The sequence below is a fragment of the Anastrepha ludens genome, chromosome 3, assembly GCF_028408465.1.
Source record: "Anastrepha ludens isolate Willacy chromosome 3, idAnaLude1.1, whole genome shotgun sequence".
Taxonomy (NCBI): domain Eukaryota; kingdom Metazoa; phylum Arthropoda; class Insecta; order Diptera; family Tephritidae; genus Anastrepha; species Anastrepha ludens.
The window spans coordinates 7826292-7844082 of record NC_071499.1 but is presented as its reverse complement, the minus strand read 5'-3'; the positions used below and the strand labels follow the sequence as shown (position 1 = coordinate 7844082).

General features: G+C 39.7%; 1 protein-coding gene across 1 annotated transcript; it reads left to right on the top strand.

The window, feature by feature from the left end:
* The first annotated feature begins 431 nt into the window (after positions 1–431).
* LOC128856465 (uncharacterized) lies at positions 432–17447 on the top strand. Its single transcript, XM_054091768.1, has 6 exons — positions 432–784; positions 921–1449; positions 6023–7065; positions 15504–15815; positions 15880–16378; positions 16434–17447. The coding sequence occupies exons 1-6, from the start codon at positions 432–434 to the stop codon at positions 17445–17447; spliced, it is 3750 nt and encodes a 1249-aa protein (XP_053947743.1).
* The last annotated feature ends 344 nt before the right edge of the window (positions 17448–17791 follow it).

The following is a 17791-nucleotide window of genomic DNA, read 5'->3' as shown; positions in this document are numbered from 1 at the left end:
CATGGACTGACTTCAAATAGATAAATAAATTCACGCACACATCCTGGGCTCCAATTGTTGTCGCACAAATAAAGTGATGGGTAATTTTACCTACCTCCGAAGGACAGCCAGCTTATGTGAGAAGCTCTTTTATGCCAAAAATGCATTTGGAATCCATTATCTTTATCATTAGATGTTTTATGTCCACGTGTTCTATGACTTCGGTTACTTAAAATCAAAGCTAGTGCGGCAAATGATTAATTTCTGCCTTAGAACACGCCTCCTTCAGAGGCCTTTTATAATGGGCGTGGTACATGACTTTACTATGAAGATAATTAAATACTTTTAATTGCACTTTAATTGTAGATATACTGCGCAACTGAACTAACGGTATTATGTCTAATTCTGTAATTTTTACAAAAACCAAATAACCCTTTTTATTTGTAATCGAGATGCGGTGCGTGAAAGTGGCGATATTTGCGGTCGTCTGCCTGATACTATGTTGTCGAGTGCAAGGTGGGAAGGGAGCCCATATACTTGCCTGGGATACAGCACGCCTCTCGCCTATGACTACAGCGATTTTACATTTCAATGCGGAATTTTTCAGTAAAAATACTGATATGCTGTCGGTTACAGTGCGGACAAGCGATGTTGGAATTTTGCATTATTTTAGCGATTTATTGACGTCGGTGCTGGCATCGACATCGGAGTTGGCGGTGGAAATACAAGTGATTGGGGATAAAGGAAAGCCCCAGAATTTCGACTTCTACAATGTACTAATGATCGATTCCTATAAAGCATTGGTGTAAGTGAAGGCAACTGAGACCGCGTCGGAATAGTTTTTCAAACGATGATTTAAATTTGTTTAAGCGAACGTTGCGTAATTTTTTAGTCTAATTACACACATATTATATCTACATATGTACCTTTTGCACTTGCAGCCTCCTCGACCCCGGTTGGCACACACAGAAGAATGATTTCAGTGAATATTATTTGATCGTATTGCAACCGATTTCCAGTCGTTCGTATTTACTAACGGAATTGAAACAGATTTTCGACTACTTCTGGCGTTATTATATTATAAATGTTGATGTGCTCGTGGAGGTGAATTCCACCAATATTGAGCTCTACACCTATTTTCCATTTTCAAGGCATCATTGCAAAAGCGTTTTGCTGCAACAATTAAATCGTGACGAATCGATCGTCCAATTAAGATCTTCGGCACTGTTTCCTGATAAAGCAGAAAACTTTTATGGATGCAAATTGATGGCGGTTTTATGGGATGTGCCCCCTTATGTAGTGTTGCCTAAGGATAATGATGCTGAGCTACAATTTGGCGGCATGGAGGGGAAAATCTTGCACATTTTGGCTTCTCATTTAAACTTCTCTTTGGATTACGTTGTACCGCCACATAATGAGCAGCGTGGATTCGTGCTGGAAAACGGGACGCTGACGGGTGCTATTAAAATTGTGAGTAAAGAAAAAGTGGAACAAAGACAAGAATTTTCGCTATCAGCAGGTAGGATTCGCTTTAAAAAAAAAGAAAAAAAAAAATGGATTTTCATGAAATCAAATTATAAAACGGAATTCAGCTGTCGAATACGCTCTTTCAAAATTACACCAAGTTATCTATCACAGTTTCAGTAGGTTGAGTTAGGTTAGGTTAGTCAGATTGCTTATCTAAGGCAAGACACTCGTTGGCCCTAAGGCACATTGTGACCCCTGTATACGATTTCCATCCCCTAACTAAGTTGCTTAACACACATTTAGATCTTTCTAACAAGGCAACTAGTCTTTCCAGTGAGATATATTGCTAATTTCGCAGGCCTTCAAAAAAATAATCGCGAAGATATTTGGCATGGCTTCTTTGAAATGCTAGACGATACCTCCGTACCGACTCAATTTCTTCTTCATCTCCACAACTCCTACAGAAGTCATTGCGAGGTACACCCATTCTACCGGCTAGGCTGCCAATAGTGCAGTGACCCGTTATAACACCTGTAAAGGCGCTGGTAGTGGATATATTGAATCCAAGCAGACATTTTGTTCTTTTAAGATTTAGTTTTGGCCAGATTGCTTTGGAGACCTTGCAGTTAATAGTCAGAGACCACCTTCTTTGGTTTCCGAGATTCCTCTCAAGTCAATCGCAGTGTACAGTTCGTTTAGATGAACATCAAGTTTCAGTAGAGCATCAATGCTTTAGTGAGGGCTGCAACCTAAAACTGTTCAAGGCCTGTTTAAATACTTGTGGATAACTAAAACAATTTTCATAGAATATTGGTCCTTAAAACCTTTCGAGCGCTTAAGCCTTTTATTAGTTGTTTGCCTGCTTTCCAATTTTTGATATGTGTCGTGATGTTATTCCATAAATGGAGGGATCCACAGTTTTAGGCGACTCCGAACGGCAGATTGTTTTTTATGAGGAGCTTTTTCATGGTAGAAATACACTCGGAGGTTGGCCATTGCCTGCCGAGGGGCGACCGCTGTTAGAAAAAACTGGTTCTATCATTTGATGCTTTATGCCCTTCCTTGGTCCTTCACGCACCAACCCACGCGGCTACGGCGATTGCCAAGTCTTTCGCATAACGTCGTAAAAAAGTTGTTACTATAAGCCTTCGAAAGCAAATAGAGTCTATATTAGGTGAGCAACTAAGTTCCCGCTGTTTGTCAATAGATGCCGCCAGCGGTGTGTGCTAGTCGATTCTAACATAACCTAAACGTCAACTTAGACAAATGGTAAACAAACTGTTTCGACACATTAGTGATTTTGTTTTGGTATCATATACTTTTGGTTTTCTGAAAATGTCTGCTTTTGTGCCGAATAATCGTCATTTGCGGGAAGTGCTGATTTTCCTTTTTCATTCGAAAAAAACGGTGGCTGAAGCGCATCGAGAGCTGCAAAAAGTTTATGGAGATGCTGTTTTAAGTGAAACAACGACCGTCCGCGTGAAGGAAGGCCGAAAACCTTCGAAGAAGCTGAATTGGAGGCATTGCTCAATGAAGATCCGTGACAAACGCAAGAAGAGCTTGCTTCAGTATTAAGAGTTATCCGCCAATCCATTTCCAAGCGATTGCATGCTTTGGGAAGGATTCAGAAACAGGGGGCTTCGGTTCCCTTTGAGTTAAAACCAAGGGATGTTGAACGTCGTTTTTTTGCCTGTGAACAACGGTAAAAGGGAAGGGTAAAAAGGAAGGGTTTTCTTAATCACATCGTGACGGGTGATGAAAAATGGATTCATTACAGCAATCCAAAGAAAAAAAGTCATGGAGACTGCCCGATCATGCTTCTACGTCGTGGCCTCGGCCGAATATTCCCGTTGCGAAGGTTATGCTATGTATTTGATGGGACCAAGTTGGCGAGAAGCGGCCGCAATACGCGGAGAGGGATGCGAAAGTGATTCTACAGCATAACAACGCTCGGCCTCACGTTCCCAAACCCGTTAAAACCTACCTGGAAACACCGAAATGGGAAATGCTATCCCACCCCCCCATATTCTCCAGATATTGCGCCGTCTGATTATCACCTGTTCAAATCGATGGCACATGGTCTAGCTGACTAGCAGTTCCATTCATATGAAGACATCAAAAAATGGTTTGATCCGTGGATAGCCTCAAAAGATGAACAGTTTTACCGCGACGGTATATGAGATATACCGGAAAGATGAGAAAAAGTAGTAGCCAGCGATGGGCAATACTTAAAATGATTCACTTGTAACCATTTTTTCAGAATAGAGTTGTATTTTCATCAAAACAGCAGCGAGAACTTAGTTGCGCGCCTAATAGTTTAAAAGAGTAAAACCCGAGTCAAAAACCACACAAAATAAAGAACTGTACTGTTGAAAGAAATACGGTTGGTCACATTGGCTATGCACCAAGCATTCATGACTGATGGATAAATACAATGCACCATCGGTAGTCCAGAATTAAAACCAATCGTTTTTATACAAGGTGGCGCATATAAATCATCGATTTTTGGTGCTGAATAATTTTTTCTAAAAAAAAAAAGATTTTTTGATGGTAATCTTTATTTTGACCTCTACTTGCTCCATTGCTTGCTTGTTTGTGTACTGCAGCTGTCAAATATGATTGACGTATGACGTCATTTACAAAAAATATGAATCCTCCAATAGGGTGATTAATTTTGCGCCACCTTGTTTGTTAATATTATACACTGCATTAAAAATTTATAAATACAGCACTGACTTTCGGAAGAAAGTGATAATACCTTTAGGATTAAACGATTTTTGGTGAACATTTTTACTCTCTTCAATCTTCAAAATTTTCCATAAAAAAATTGTACCTACAGTAAATGAAATTTAAAGTTTACTTAAAATGTATAGGTTTCAATAAGACCTTTGGTATCCATTTGTTTCAATTACACCCTTCAGTCGACTTTTCATGGAACATACCAGCTGCTTGGTTTCATCAGGCGAAAATTTTGCCACTCCTCTTCGATAATTCGCATCAATTGCTCTTTGTATTTTATTGTGTGCTTTCTAATTTTTTTTTCCAAAATATCCCACAAATGCTCAATCGAATTTAAGTCTGGAGGCTGGGGCGGGTGTGGGAGCACATATTTACAATTGTAAAGCAAGTAAGTTCTTATAACTTCCGAACTATGCTTGGGGTCATTTTTTGCACCACCCTGAAATCCGGGCCGAGACCAAGTTTTTCAGTGCTCTGCTTTAAATTGTCCTTTAGAATAGATAAATATTTAAATCTATCCATAGTGCTTTCTACAAATCCAAGATTTCCAACACTGCTAGCCGCCATTGTGCCTCAAACCATTACATTTCCGCCACCGTGCTTGATGGTAGGAGTGAGGTTTTCCTTTCTGAGAGCAGTATTCGCTTTCCTCCATACAAATCTTCTTCCATCTGACCCAAATATGTTGTATTTGCTCTCGTCCATAAATATAACATCGTTCCAAAAGTCATCTGGCTTATCGACATAGGTTTTCGCGTACTTCAATCGCTTTTTTGCATTCTTCGTTGATATAAATGGCTTTCTACGTGAGACGCACCCCTTGTAACCTTTAGATTTCAGGAAGTTTCTTATAGCTTGTGGGTTCACAACTGGTCCCCCAGTTTCCTCAAGGTTCGCTGCAATCTTAGCTGCTCCAATTTTCGGGTCAGTTTTAGCACTTCGGTCTATTATTCGCTTCGTATACTGATTAAAAAAATTTTTTCGTCTCTCCCTTTTGCCATGATAAACGTTCCATTCTTTTCAAACGTTTTTACGAGGATTGAATGGTAGCACGTGGTCTGTCAACAGTTGATGATATCTCACCGTAGCTCTTTCCTTCTAGATTTAACTTTACAATTAATTTTTTAATATCAACCGGTACTCCTAAATGCTTTTTTAGTGCCTGACTCTCCATGTCGAAGTGTTTACGATCAAAAGTATAAAAAGGCATTAAACAAAACGAGTATGGGTCTAGGAACTGTACATATGTCACAAAAATATTTACCGCTATTTAAAACAGCAAGCATTAAGTGATTTTCGCGATATATATTTGCTGTATGCACAATTATTTGAGCTACGTTTAACGGAATGTGTTAAAGCTATTTCATTCTCATAAAGTTAGAGTTAATCGAGAGTAAAAATTTTCACCAAAAATCGTTTAATCCTAAAGATACATTACAGATAGATATTTACAATTTTTTGATGCAGTGTATAATGATCTCTCTGTTTTTTAGACTTTGACTGCCGCTGAAAGTATACTGTAAAAATTTAAATTTGCCATATATCAATCATTGTTAGCATAAAACTTTCTCATGATCATGCAAAGTGGAGTTAACTCCCTTCTGAAAGAGAGAAGCCATTGAGCCTTTCAGTGCAATATTTAACTGTACATAGTTAAGTGTTAACTGCTTTTAATGTCTGTTGCATAGATACGCTCTTTAGTTGCAAGAATTTGTATTTGTATTTGTAAATGTATTTAAATTTACAGACACTCAAACTATCTCTTAAGCATGTACACTTTTATGGGCATCTCATAAAAAAATTTAAATTAATCACTATTTGTTCACTTTCATTCCAGTTGACTGAGAAGACAGGCGACATCAGTTTGGGCAGTTTTCGCCGCACGTTGGATCGATCTCTTGTTCTCAGCCAATCGATCAGCTTTCATCAGACCACACAAGTACTGACTGTGCTCTCGAAGCATGAGCATTGGCCTTCACATCTAATACTCACGTATCCATTCGACGTCTACGTTTGGTGCTCTTTAATTCTCTTCTACTTGCTGCCAATATTCTTGGCTTGCATACTCGCTCGATTACGCATACAAGCCCTGCATTTTGTGTACGGCTTTTCAAATGTTAGACGTATGGTTTTGGTTTGGACGAGTGCACTTCTACAACAAGTAGCAATGCCTATACCATCCTTCAATTTTGCACGTTACATATTCGTCATGTGGTTAATGCTTACACTCATTTTACGCTCATCCTACGAGGCCCTGCTATACGATTTTTTCAATACTCAAAAGACCATTGCCCCACCGTCGACGCTGGAACAAATGGTGGCACGCGGTTACAAGTTGGTGGTGACTAAGTCCACTGCACAAACTTTGTCCGAAGTCAAGGCTGTACGAAATCATGAAATCGAGTTGTTGGTGCTTGATTTAGATGACACGGGTGTTTTTGATGTACTGGAAGAAAATCCGCAGCAAAATTTAGCAGCAGCCACACCAAAAGATTTTGTGAACTATTACATAACTAAGAACGAGAAATTTGGTCGTTTTCATGTTTTGGATGATGACGTCTTCGTGCAGGCCATTTCTATTCATTACACGAAACATTCGTTTCTGTTGAATTCGGTGAATGGTGTATTGTATAAATTGCGCGATAGTGGAATTATCGAATATTGGTCGCGGGTGTGTATTGGAAAAATTAAAAAGTTTAAAGAAGAGCGCCAATTGCACCCATTAACACTGACTCAGCTGTGGGGAATATTCCAGGTCCAATTGTGCATGTTGGGCATTTCATTTCTGGTATTCTTGGCAGAGTGTTTGACACGAAATAAATATGTGGTGGAATATAAAGATGATATCCTCACTTACATATATACAAAATTTAAATCGCAGTGAGATGGAAAAGTTTACTTACTCTGTAATCATTATTTTCAAATTTTCAAATACCTACTGGTATACATATTTACTTATGTATGCATGTAAAAAAATGGGCCCATCAAAAGATGCAGCTGGATGTTGTTTTAAAATAAAATATGTTAAAATTTAAATTTCTTCAGGTTTCACCGTTTTTTCTGAAGTGAAACTTCTTAGGCGTCGGTGGACGAGCGAGAATGGAGAGTATAATTACAGGCCCATGCAACGTTTTCAGCATTTTCGTTCCGCGAGAGAGAAAAAAGATGTAACGTAGAGGAAAAGGAGAAAGAGAGCTATACATTATATATATATCTTAGACACGCTTAAGCTATTTTTCCTGAGTTTTTCCTTGTGGTTGCTAATTTCTAGTGAGAAATAACACTGCCTACTTTTTGGCGCTTGTTTGTTGGTGCAAACTTGTACGAAATATATTTTTGGTGCCTACATTTTGGCGTTATATTTTCTTGGTGCCTACTTTTTGGTGTTAGATTTTCTTGGACCCAATTTTTTTGGCTTTTTTTTGTGCCTACTTTTTGGCGCTTATTTCCGTTCCCTGGTAAGTGATTGTGCGTACTATAAAGTGCTATCCATTACGGCGTCGGATTTATTGGTATTGCCTTGCGGTAATTTGTGCCATTGCTGCGGTCCTGGAATCGCTGCGTTTGTGCGGGTGATAAACGCTCGGAATAGTGCGTGTTGTTGCCACGGTTTGTGTCAGGCGTTTACCTACACCGGTCGACCCGTCTTCTGTTTTTTGTAAATTTTATCTATTTGTATTATCTGCAAATTTATTTAGATATATTCTCTCTATTCTTCTTAATACAGAAGAAGAGGAAACAGTCAGACACCTTTTATGTGAGTGTTAAAGCTTTGCTCGCTTATTAAAGCTACCGGATGGTTTGAAAAGGAACCCATAGGGTAAGGATAAGATCCAGTGGTATTTCAATGGACATAAAGGTCTAAGTGTGCCATTGCGACAGCCATCAACCTACCTACTTCCCAATTGACATTGAATTTGTAGAAATATTTTGCTCAATATTTACAAAATTAGTTTGGAAACGCAATCGAAAGTGTATAGGCAATACTCTCTGAATCGGTTTTCAAATAGTATGTAAGACAGTTTGATAGTGCTAAAACCCTTAGAAGTGCGATTATATTGTTGGGTGATAAAAAATTTATCAAAATATTGTGAAAAGTTTAATCAAATCAAGCCCTTGACGACTTGAAAAAATTTATAATCAAAGGAGGATCAAATAGAAATTACTATTCTATAATTCTATTTTTAGCCCTAAACTTACGAGGTGTGTTCAAAAAGTATCGCGAATTTCGAATTTTCGCAGGTTACGTATATTCGAATTTCGATTTTTTTGTGGCGATACGTTGGTATTCATGTCTCTCACTCATGCCTACGAGTTCGGCCATATTGAATGTTCAGTTAATTGTTGACAGCTGCTTTGCTTGCACGTGTTTCGGCTCGTCTTCGATGTTTATCTATTTGAAAAGATAGGTCAAAGAACCTGTATCAAATTTTGTGTGAAAACTAAATTAAATGCGCGGATGCATTCCGAATGTTGACTGTGTTATACGGAGAAGCTACTTTGGACCAAAGCAACGTTTATCGGTGGTACAAAATATTCTCAGAAGGCCGAGAAGATGGGAACGACGAAAAGCGTGCCGGACGCCTGAGCACTTCAACAACAGACGAAAAAATTGATGAAGTAAAGAAAATGGTATTGGCTAATCGTCGAATCACTGTTAGAGAAGTTGCTGAGGACCTAGACATATCATTATCTGAGGACCTAGAAGACCGAAAAAAGCGCGCCATGTTCGGTCGGAGGGGACAAAATAGGTATTAATGGATAAATAAATAATTTATGAAAAAACACAAAATTCGCTATAGTTTTTGAACACATTTCGTATAATAAAAATATAAGAAATTTAATTGGTCTCATACTTTTTTCGTATGGTGAATACCAGCAATCGATGGCAAAATGTGTTAAGATTATCAGCAGCTAATTCATCGACTAAAATTCAAACTATTAAGAGAAAGATACATTTAAATGACGCATTGCTGACGTACGAATGTACGAATCTGTTCGCGCTAATATAAGTATTTATGCAAACCCTGTGGGAAAATTTACTGATATCAAACAGAGACTGAAAATATGCTCAATATATGCTCTGAAAATTTACCATGTAAGTCTTGTACCTGAAAAATGTCTACAAAGTGTGGACATCTTTTCAGCCACGTTACCTTGAGATTTATGATCCTTAATGAGCATATGAAGAAGGAAAATTGCAAGGGAAAAATCCCCGAAAGCTTTGCTTCTGAATATGCCATAAATCACGAAACATTTACTAGCCATCATTTGTGTCTAACCCTCTAAAACTGAACGCTCAAAGGTGAGCACTGCCGACAAATGATTCGCGACTTGTTGGCTTCCAGCGAAAAAAAAAATTCTACATATTTTCAGGAAGGCGGTACAACAACCTTAGCAGTGAGTGAAATCATTATTTCTTGGCTCTAAATTTTACTGACTGAGTTATCTCAAGAAATAGGACTGCCAAAGAACCGTCTATGTTCTATGACTGTACTTATTTGGATTAATTTTTTTGTTAGAACAAACTTTGATGACACACTTCACGACGTAACGCAGCGATTTAACAAAAGCTGGTTCAGAGAGATATTATTTTGTGGTGTAAAAAGATAAAATAAATCGACTTATTTGCGGTCTGAGAGACGTCATTTGGAAAAATAAGAAAATGAGTAACGAACCGAAAGTGCGCATTCATAAAACATGTGTCAGGCCCATTGTGACAAATGCCATAGAAACGGGATACGAAAAACATTGAGCGTGCTGCTACCAAAGTTGAAATGCAAATGTTGCGTTCTACAGCAGGCTATATCATATACGATGGGATCATATGCCCAATGAAGACACACGTGAAATTGTCGAGTTACAGGATGTCATTAAATGGACCCGAAAACGAAGAAAAATGTGGAAAAATCAAATAATGAGATTGGCGAAAAATCACCTAGCTAAAGATGCGATGGTTGTTAAACCTACAGCAACATGACCCCCATGAATACCGCCAAAAAGATGGAAAGAATGCTGAGAAAGTGCTCATTGCAATCCGCCTCCTCCTAGCAAGACAGGCACATCGGGCCCTCAATGATTCCACTGGTGGTCATATGCTGACCCCATGGGTTGTGTCCTGTAATAAAACCGACCATCAACCAAACGTCTTTCCTTCCAAGTTTCTGTTCGTACTTGTCACAAAACACTTTGCAGTTTTGCAGCATTCTTGACCAGACCATGCCTAATGTCTAATTCATGATTCCTGCGGAACTGATTCCGATTATTGACTCTGGCCCTTGTAGGGGAACAGCTGATCCCCGTTTGGAAAATTCATCGGCAATTTTGTTTCCTTGAACAACAAAGAGTCCTGGAACCCATATAAGTACAGTTTGCCAAAGAATCTGGAAAATTCTCACATGACTAACTATCTCTATCTCTGTCTCTATTCTTTCCTATCTCTTTCTCTGATACTTTTCTCCTTCCTTCCTTGACTATCTACCCTCTTTCCAGAGTTCTAAATTCCATGGGCTGTTTAGCCTGAGTGTTTTAGGAGCCACCTAATCTATTCAAATTTCAAAATTTCAAGCTGGACGTCCACTTCTATGGAAAACTGAACTTTTATCTGTGTTATTAATTTAAAAGTGATGAAATTTGCTTAATATTTTTTTTATTGTTGTGTTATTTTTGTTCAAAGTATTCAAGCAAATGTTGTATAAAACAGGATATTATCCTAAATAAAAAATGAAGAAGACTTATATGCTTAAAATCCTTGATTGTTTTTGCATTGAATTCCAGTCAGCTGCGATCAAACTCCAAAACAACTAAGCGCCAGGTCCAGATGGATGCCCACAGAAGTGCTCAAGGAGATCGCAAAAGTGCGATCAAAAGTCTTACTAGACATGTCCAACATCTGTATAAGAAATGGAAGTTTCCCGGAAATTTGCAAAAAGTAGCAGCTTGGGCTAATAATCAATGGGGAAGGCAACCCGAAATTCCTATCATCATATCGGCCGTTAAGCATGCTCGGTACAGCAGTAAAGCTCCTTGAAAGACTGATTAAGCTTCAACTGGCCGCAACTATAGATAATGCCGGAGTACTATCAGCAAGACGGCATGGCTTTAGACGCGGAAAGTCTACAATAGGGGCAATCGACACTGTAGGAGCAGCGCAACAGTGCAGTACTCAATCCAGAAGTATAGTCCTCCTTGCCACCTAAGATGAAAGGCACGCTTTCAGCAGCGTAGTATAGCGTAAGCACCTCAAGGTATCGGGTTTTAAATTGAAATAAAATAACGAAAACTGAAATTGATTGGGCAACCTTTATTATTTTTGAAGCGACGACGCAGTAAATCCATTGTTTCACGTGTTTGTTGGAATCAAATGTTGTTCAGATCACAGGCTTCAATTTCCGGCATCAAAAAGTTGTTGGTCGTTTATCATATCGCGATAGCGTTCCCCATTCACCGATATATTGGCGCCAGCCTCGTCTTTGAAGAAATATGGGTCCATGATTCCTCTTCAGTCCAAATACGGCAAATTTGCTTATTGACGTAGCCATTAATCCAAAAATGGGCCTCATCGCTGAACATAATTCGGGTCCTAAGTTGCGGATCTTCGGCGAGTTTTTAAGAGCCTAACGAATGAAATTATGACGCTTTGGAAGATTGGCCGGCTTCAAACCTTGAACTAGCTGTATTTTGTACCCTTTCAAACCAAGATCTTTGCGTAAAATCGCCCATGTACTGCCATCAGACAGGCTAAGTTGTTGAGATCGGCGCCAAATCGATTCTTATAGGTCTTCGACGAAATTCTCATTTACAGCCGGAATATTCTCTTCATATTGGACGGTACGTAGTTGAATCGGACGAGTATCGTCCCCTCTGCTGTGGTTAGTAGTTGTCAACAATATCCTTACCAAATTCAACCGAAAGGGAATTAAAGTAGTGGCATACGCGGATGACATAGTGTTCTTAGGTTAGGTAGGTAGGTTTGGCAGCCGCATCGCACATAGAGACAACGATGCCACGGAATGGGTCCGTTGTGTGCCGCGGGGGCTGGGCTACATTTCCCTTTCCATATTGAACCATCCTGAGCTTTTTACAAAGCATAAAAGGTTGTTGATACCTAAAGTGTATAGATTATCTATATTCGTTAAGAAGTAGGATTTTAAAACTCGGTTTCTGCTTCTGGCTAGAGCCGGGCATGCGCAAAAAACTTGTTGAATTGTTTCCAAATCCTCCTTATTTCTGCAGCTACGACAGAAATCATGCGCGTATAAGCCTAATCTCCTTGCATGATTTCCTATGAGACAATGTCCTGTGAGGGCCCCTACTAAGGTCCTGATTTGAAGTCTACTCAGTTTTATAATACTCTTGGACAGACGTAAATTTAGCCTTGGCCATGTTTGCCTAGCAATTTCTCAGGTGTTAGCGCTAATCCATCTCTGATTTGCAGAATTGATTAGTGCGTCGTTAATGAGAAGCTTACAAGTTATACAGGTACCTTCTCTTGCAAGTTGGTCTGCCCTACAGTTCCCTGGTATATCTCTGTGGCCTTAGAGATTGGCGACAACGTAAGACACTCCTTGATGTTGTTTGGAATGCATCCAGGGCTCGTAGAGCTGCTTGGCTGTCTGATAGAATGCAGATATCTGTTGACGATATTCTGTTTATCTCTAACCATTTTAAGGCTTCATAAGGCGTTTATTTCTACTAATAGAAAGCTCTTCGCAAAATAACCCTGATCCTACACCGGTGTCCATTTTGGATCCGTCCGTGTAGATCTTAACGGGTGTGTTGGGTGTTGGATCTTCTTCAAGCCATTCCAGTCTAGAAGGGATTTTCATTAGGAAATTTCCTTCGAAGCAAAGAATGGGAGGGTGATAATCACAGTCACTGGGTACATCCGTGTAGAAGTCTAAAATGGTTGAATGTCCATGTGTGACAGTTCTCCATTGTGAGCTCGCTTTGAGCCTTAAAGCGGCGCAGGCCGCTGAGTATTTGCAGAAGAGATCTAGGGGTGGCAGATGTAGCATGATGTCCAAAGCCATGGATGGCGTGGTTTTCATGGCGCCACATATTGCTAGTGCTCTTAGTTTCAGGAATGTTTTCAACCGTAATCAGTGAGATTATGGAAGAAGCTCTGTAATCCCCCAAAACTAAACGGCGTTAGTCTTACGTTAACCCAACAAGCAAAATACCTAGGTGTTATCTTAGATCCCAAACTCAGCTGGAGGTCCAACGTAGAGTATAGGGCAAAGAAACCGGATATAGCACTTTACACGTGTAAGAGAATGTTGGGTAAAAAATGGGGTTTCCAACCAAAACTATCCAATTGGCCCTACACAGCCATTGTAAGGCTAATACTATATTAACATATGCGGCACTAGTCTGGTGGCCCGCAACAGAAAAGAAAGGCAACCAAATCAAGCTGAACAAGATACAAAGAATTGCGTGTATCTTAACTACAGGAGCACTAACTCATCTATTACCATTAGACGTACATATGAAAACAATTGTTACCTGCAGCGCGGTGAGACTCAGAGCCATAGGAAGCTGGACAACAAGGTCGTACGGTCACAGCAAGATCCTCCTACAGGGACCCCTGCTGCTCAAAAACAGATCAGACTACACAGTCCCCGACCTTAACTTCAAGAAAGACTTTACGGCACGTTTTCCACCGAGAGCTGAATGGAACAATGGGAAGGTGATTGGAAGATACGTACGACATTGAAATATACACTGACTGTTCTAAGATGAACTGTGGTGTGGGAGCTGGCTTCCATTCGGAACTACCCAACCTATGACTATGCCAGCGTGTTCCAGGCAGAACTTTTAGCGATCAGAGGAGCATGCAAATCACTAAAACTCTAGAAGGAAGTTGGTGCAAGAGTAGCTTAGCTCTCTTTTCAGACAGTCAAGCAGCTATTAAGGCCTTAGACTCCGACTCCATTTTATCCAAGTTAGTTTTACCGTGCAGAAAGGAACTAGAGTTGCTTAGTTATTGGCTTCAAATTAATCTGATATGAGTTCCCGGTCATAGAAACATACGGAGTAATGATATAGCAGATGAGCTAGCTGAAAAAGGTTCGACACTAGACATAGCAGAGACGGTGGCAGTCTCCACCCCACTCAACACAATAAAAACACCCATTGCTTCAGACTGTCATGCTTTAGCCGAAAGAAGATGGAAGCAACTAACTACATGTATTACAACAAAAAACACATGGCCGTCATACAAAATCCAAAGGACGAATATCCTAACAGTTCTCGGTCAAACATTTCACGTATCACTGCAACCCTTACAGGCCAGGGAAAGTCTTTTCCACTACCTATGTGAATGTCCAGGGCTAAGTAGGTCACGACTTCGCTCCTTCGGTAAGCCTTTTTTACAGCAAATTAATGTGATCTCCCACATCGAGATAAAGAATTTGCTGTTATACTTGGACTAAATACACTATATAGATCTGACTTAGAACAAACAAAAAAAAAACATCATGACACAGGACAGTGGTAGTAAAACGGTGCTGGTCATTAATTAGGATTATTTCAGTGGAAATACTGAACCACTTCAATAACAACAACAAGAACATCATCCAATAATGTAAAATTATTCCCAATTTTGCTGAAAGTTTACCGAATAATGCGTTCGGTAGGACGGTCGGTGTACATAAGTTGCCCGAGCCTGAGCGTGCGATGAACACTTTTCACAGAGCGTCGATTTTCGTAAGCCTTTCCATGAGGAAATGCAAATGAATACTAAAAAAAGTTATGTAATATATTTAGTTTGACAGTAGTCTCGCGTGATCTGTCAAAGAAACTCTATTGGAAAAGGTACTTCCAATCTGATCACGCCTCATAAGGCGGTCTAACCAATTTTGTAAAAATTTAGACGGTGCCATGCTCTTTTGCCATAAGTAGCGAAGTGGTTCCTATCTAATTGACGAAACAGAAATAGTAGCTTCTCACAAATTTATTTCATTAGCGCAAATTTTCTCTGCAGGGTATACAGGTATTAATATTAATTTAAGCGTAAAATTTACAGCAGTGGCTGCCGTCCATTTGATATTTGTGGTCTATGTATAGAAGTAACGGTGATTTAATTTTGTTTTATGACGATTTCATTTAAGTTACATTAAATGCCATTAGCTAAATTATAGGAAGATAACCAAAGACAGTAAATGTAGCACCACAAATTCAATAGAATGCCAGGAATTTGGGAGTACACTGCGTAGTCTGGCTTTTGGTTTCACGCAGGCTAAATCTTAAGAACCGCTTTAAATGGGTACGTACAAGGGCTTGTTTGTAGCCACATTTGTTTGCTTGCTAATTTATAGCCATGCAATGTTTGTGGAGCGCAAAGGCTTTCAAGATGGTCCGGGCTATGTTGAGATTGCGGGAAATCTCTCCGCTGCTATTGTGGAAATTGTTTGGACGAGCTTCATAAAATATCGTCATCGTCATACATTCAATTTGTATGCCTTTGCCCAGCGTCCAGAGCGAAAATTGCTTTTCGGCGATATAATGGAGAAGGTACTGAGCGCGCTTGGCAAAGATAGCACCGTACGCATTGGCATGGGTGAGCCGGTACCTGGTGATGATGAACGCCACTATAATGTGTTGCTTGTGGATTCAGCTGCATCGCTGAAGTAGGTGTAGGCGAAAAAAAAAATAAAAAAATTGTGTCATTGCTTCTACTTTTATTTCATTTAGTTCTACATACGCCGAATTTGCCAAGTACCATCTACACGCCAATGGCTACTTTCTTATCGTCTTGCACACCTTCGACTCGGCTCACTATTACGATGTACTCTTCGAGATATTTGAACTCAATTGGTATCTGGGCATAATAGATGCCAATGTATTGGTGTATGCGCTCTCGAATTTGTCATTACTCTACAACATTCATCCCTTCAATCGGTTTCATTGCAAAGGTTTGGCGCCAACTATACAGAATCGCTTCACCAATTCACACTGGCGACATACGAACTTCTTCCCCAATAAACTGTTGGACTTACATGGATGTGCGCTGATTTGTGCTACCTGGAAAGAAATGCCTTACCTCAGTTCGGACGCTGGCTTACTAGGAGGTATTGAAGGAAAGCTCATCGAGTATTTGGCCATAACGATGAATTTCTCTTTGGAATTTCGCTGGCTGGACAAGAAGGATGCCTCGCGTACTTTGGACAAGGAGGGAAGTGTTTTCAGAGAGGTAAGCGCATGTTTCAGAACGTTAATGGATATTTTACTATTTTTAACTCTTCAAGCTCTTTTCAAACGGAACCGATTTCATAGTTGGCGCATTCCCCTACAAATCAACTGCCAAAGGCGATCCGTACACGCCTACTTTTCCCTATTTCTTAAGTAGTTTTAACTTCATTGTCAACTCGAATTTGGCTCCTTATTCGCCCTTTAAAAAGTTATTTCTACCCTTTAAGAGTGACATTTGGATCCTCCTATTAATCATCTACATCGTTGGATTTTTGCTGAAACGGACTGCCACTTTATTGGGCACAGCAACAAGACCCTTCATATTTGGTCCCAAGCACAACATGCCCACATTTAATATGTTCAGCGTGTGCTTGGGTGTGGCACTGCCTCAACAGCAAGTGCCAAGTCGAAATTTTGCGCGCTACATCCTAATGCTTTGGCTCATATTGACGATGCTGTTGCGCAGCTCTTACCAGGCTTTCCTGTTCAATCTAATCAAATCCAACATTGGACCACCACCGCCAAATACCATTGCCGATTTGTTGCGTCAGAACTATCAGCTGCTGATGACCGAGGGTGTACTTGATACCGTACATGACTTACCGGTGATTTCCTCGCGTGCAAAAATTTTGAATATGACGCGCTTCGAGAGTTTCCAGTTGGTCGGACAACCTCAACAACGTATTGCTGTATTGACCCCATACGAATATTTCGATTATTTTAAGCGGTACCATCTTAACATCACCAAACGTATTCATGTTGTGGATGAAAGGGTATTCACGCAGCAGCTGAGCTTCTATATGGCGAGCAACTCAATGCTTTTAAATCGCTTCAATCACATTATACTTCAGTACACTAACGTGGGTTTGTGGGAGAAATGGAGTAGAGTGTTGCTTGATATGCGAACGCCTTCGAGTAGCGAATTCGAAGAGCGAGTAACGGTGGTCACTTTGCAACAGTTGTATGGGGCCTGGTATGTGTGGTTAATCGGAAATGCGCTGGGTGTTTTTGTGCTACTCATTGAAATCGTTTGTAAATGGGTGCAAAATAGAGAAATCAACAGAATGTAATGAATCAGAGTTTACACATACACAGTAAAATATATGACAAATATGAATACAAATACAAACACAAATACAAATATATACTTATAATGGCTACAGGTGGTGCAAAAGTCATTACCACATTGGAGAATTCGCTTATTTTTGCATTTGGATGAAGTAATCTGTTATCACACTTTGGCCACTTGGCGGCTATATTTTTCTTAACCAAACAAAAAAAAAAAAATTATTTAATCCCAAGTAAAGAATTTTTATTAACAAAAAAGTGTAGTTTAGCAAATCGGGGGATAACTTCAGCGTCCCTTTTAGGCTTAAGATATTTTTGCTGTACTTCGTTTAATTTACTGTTTGTA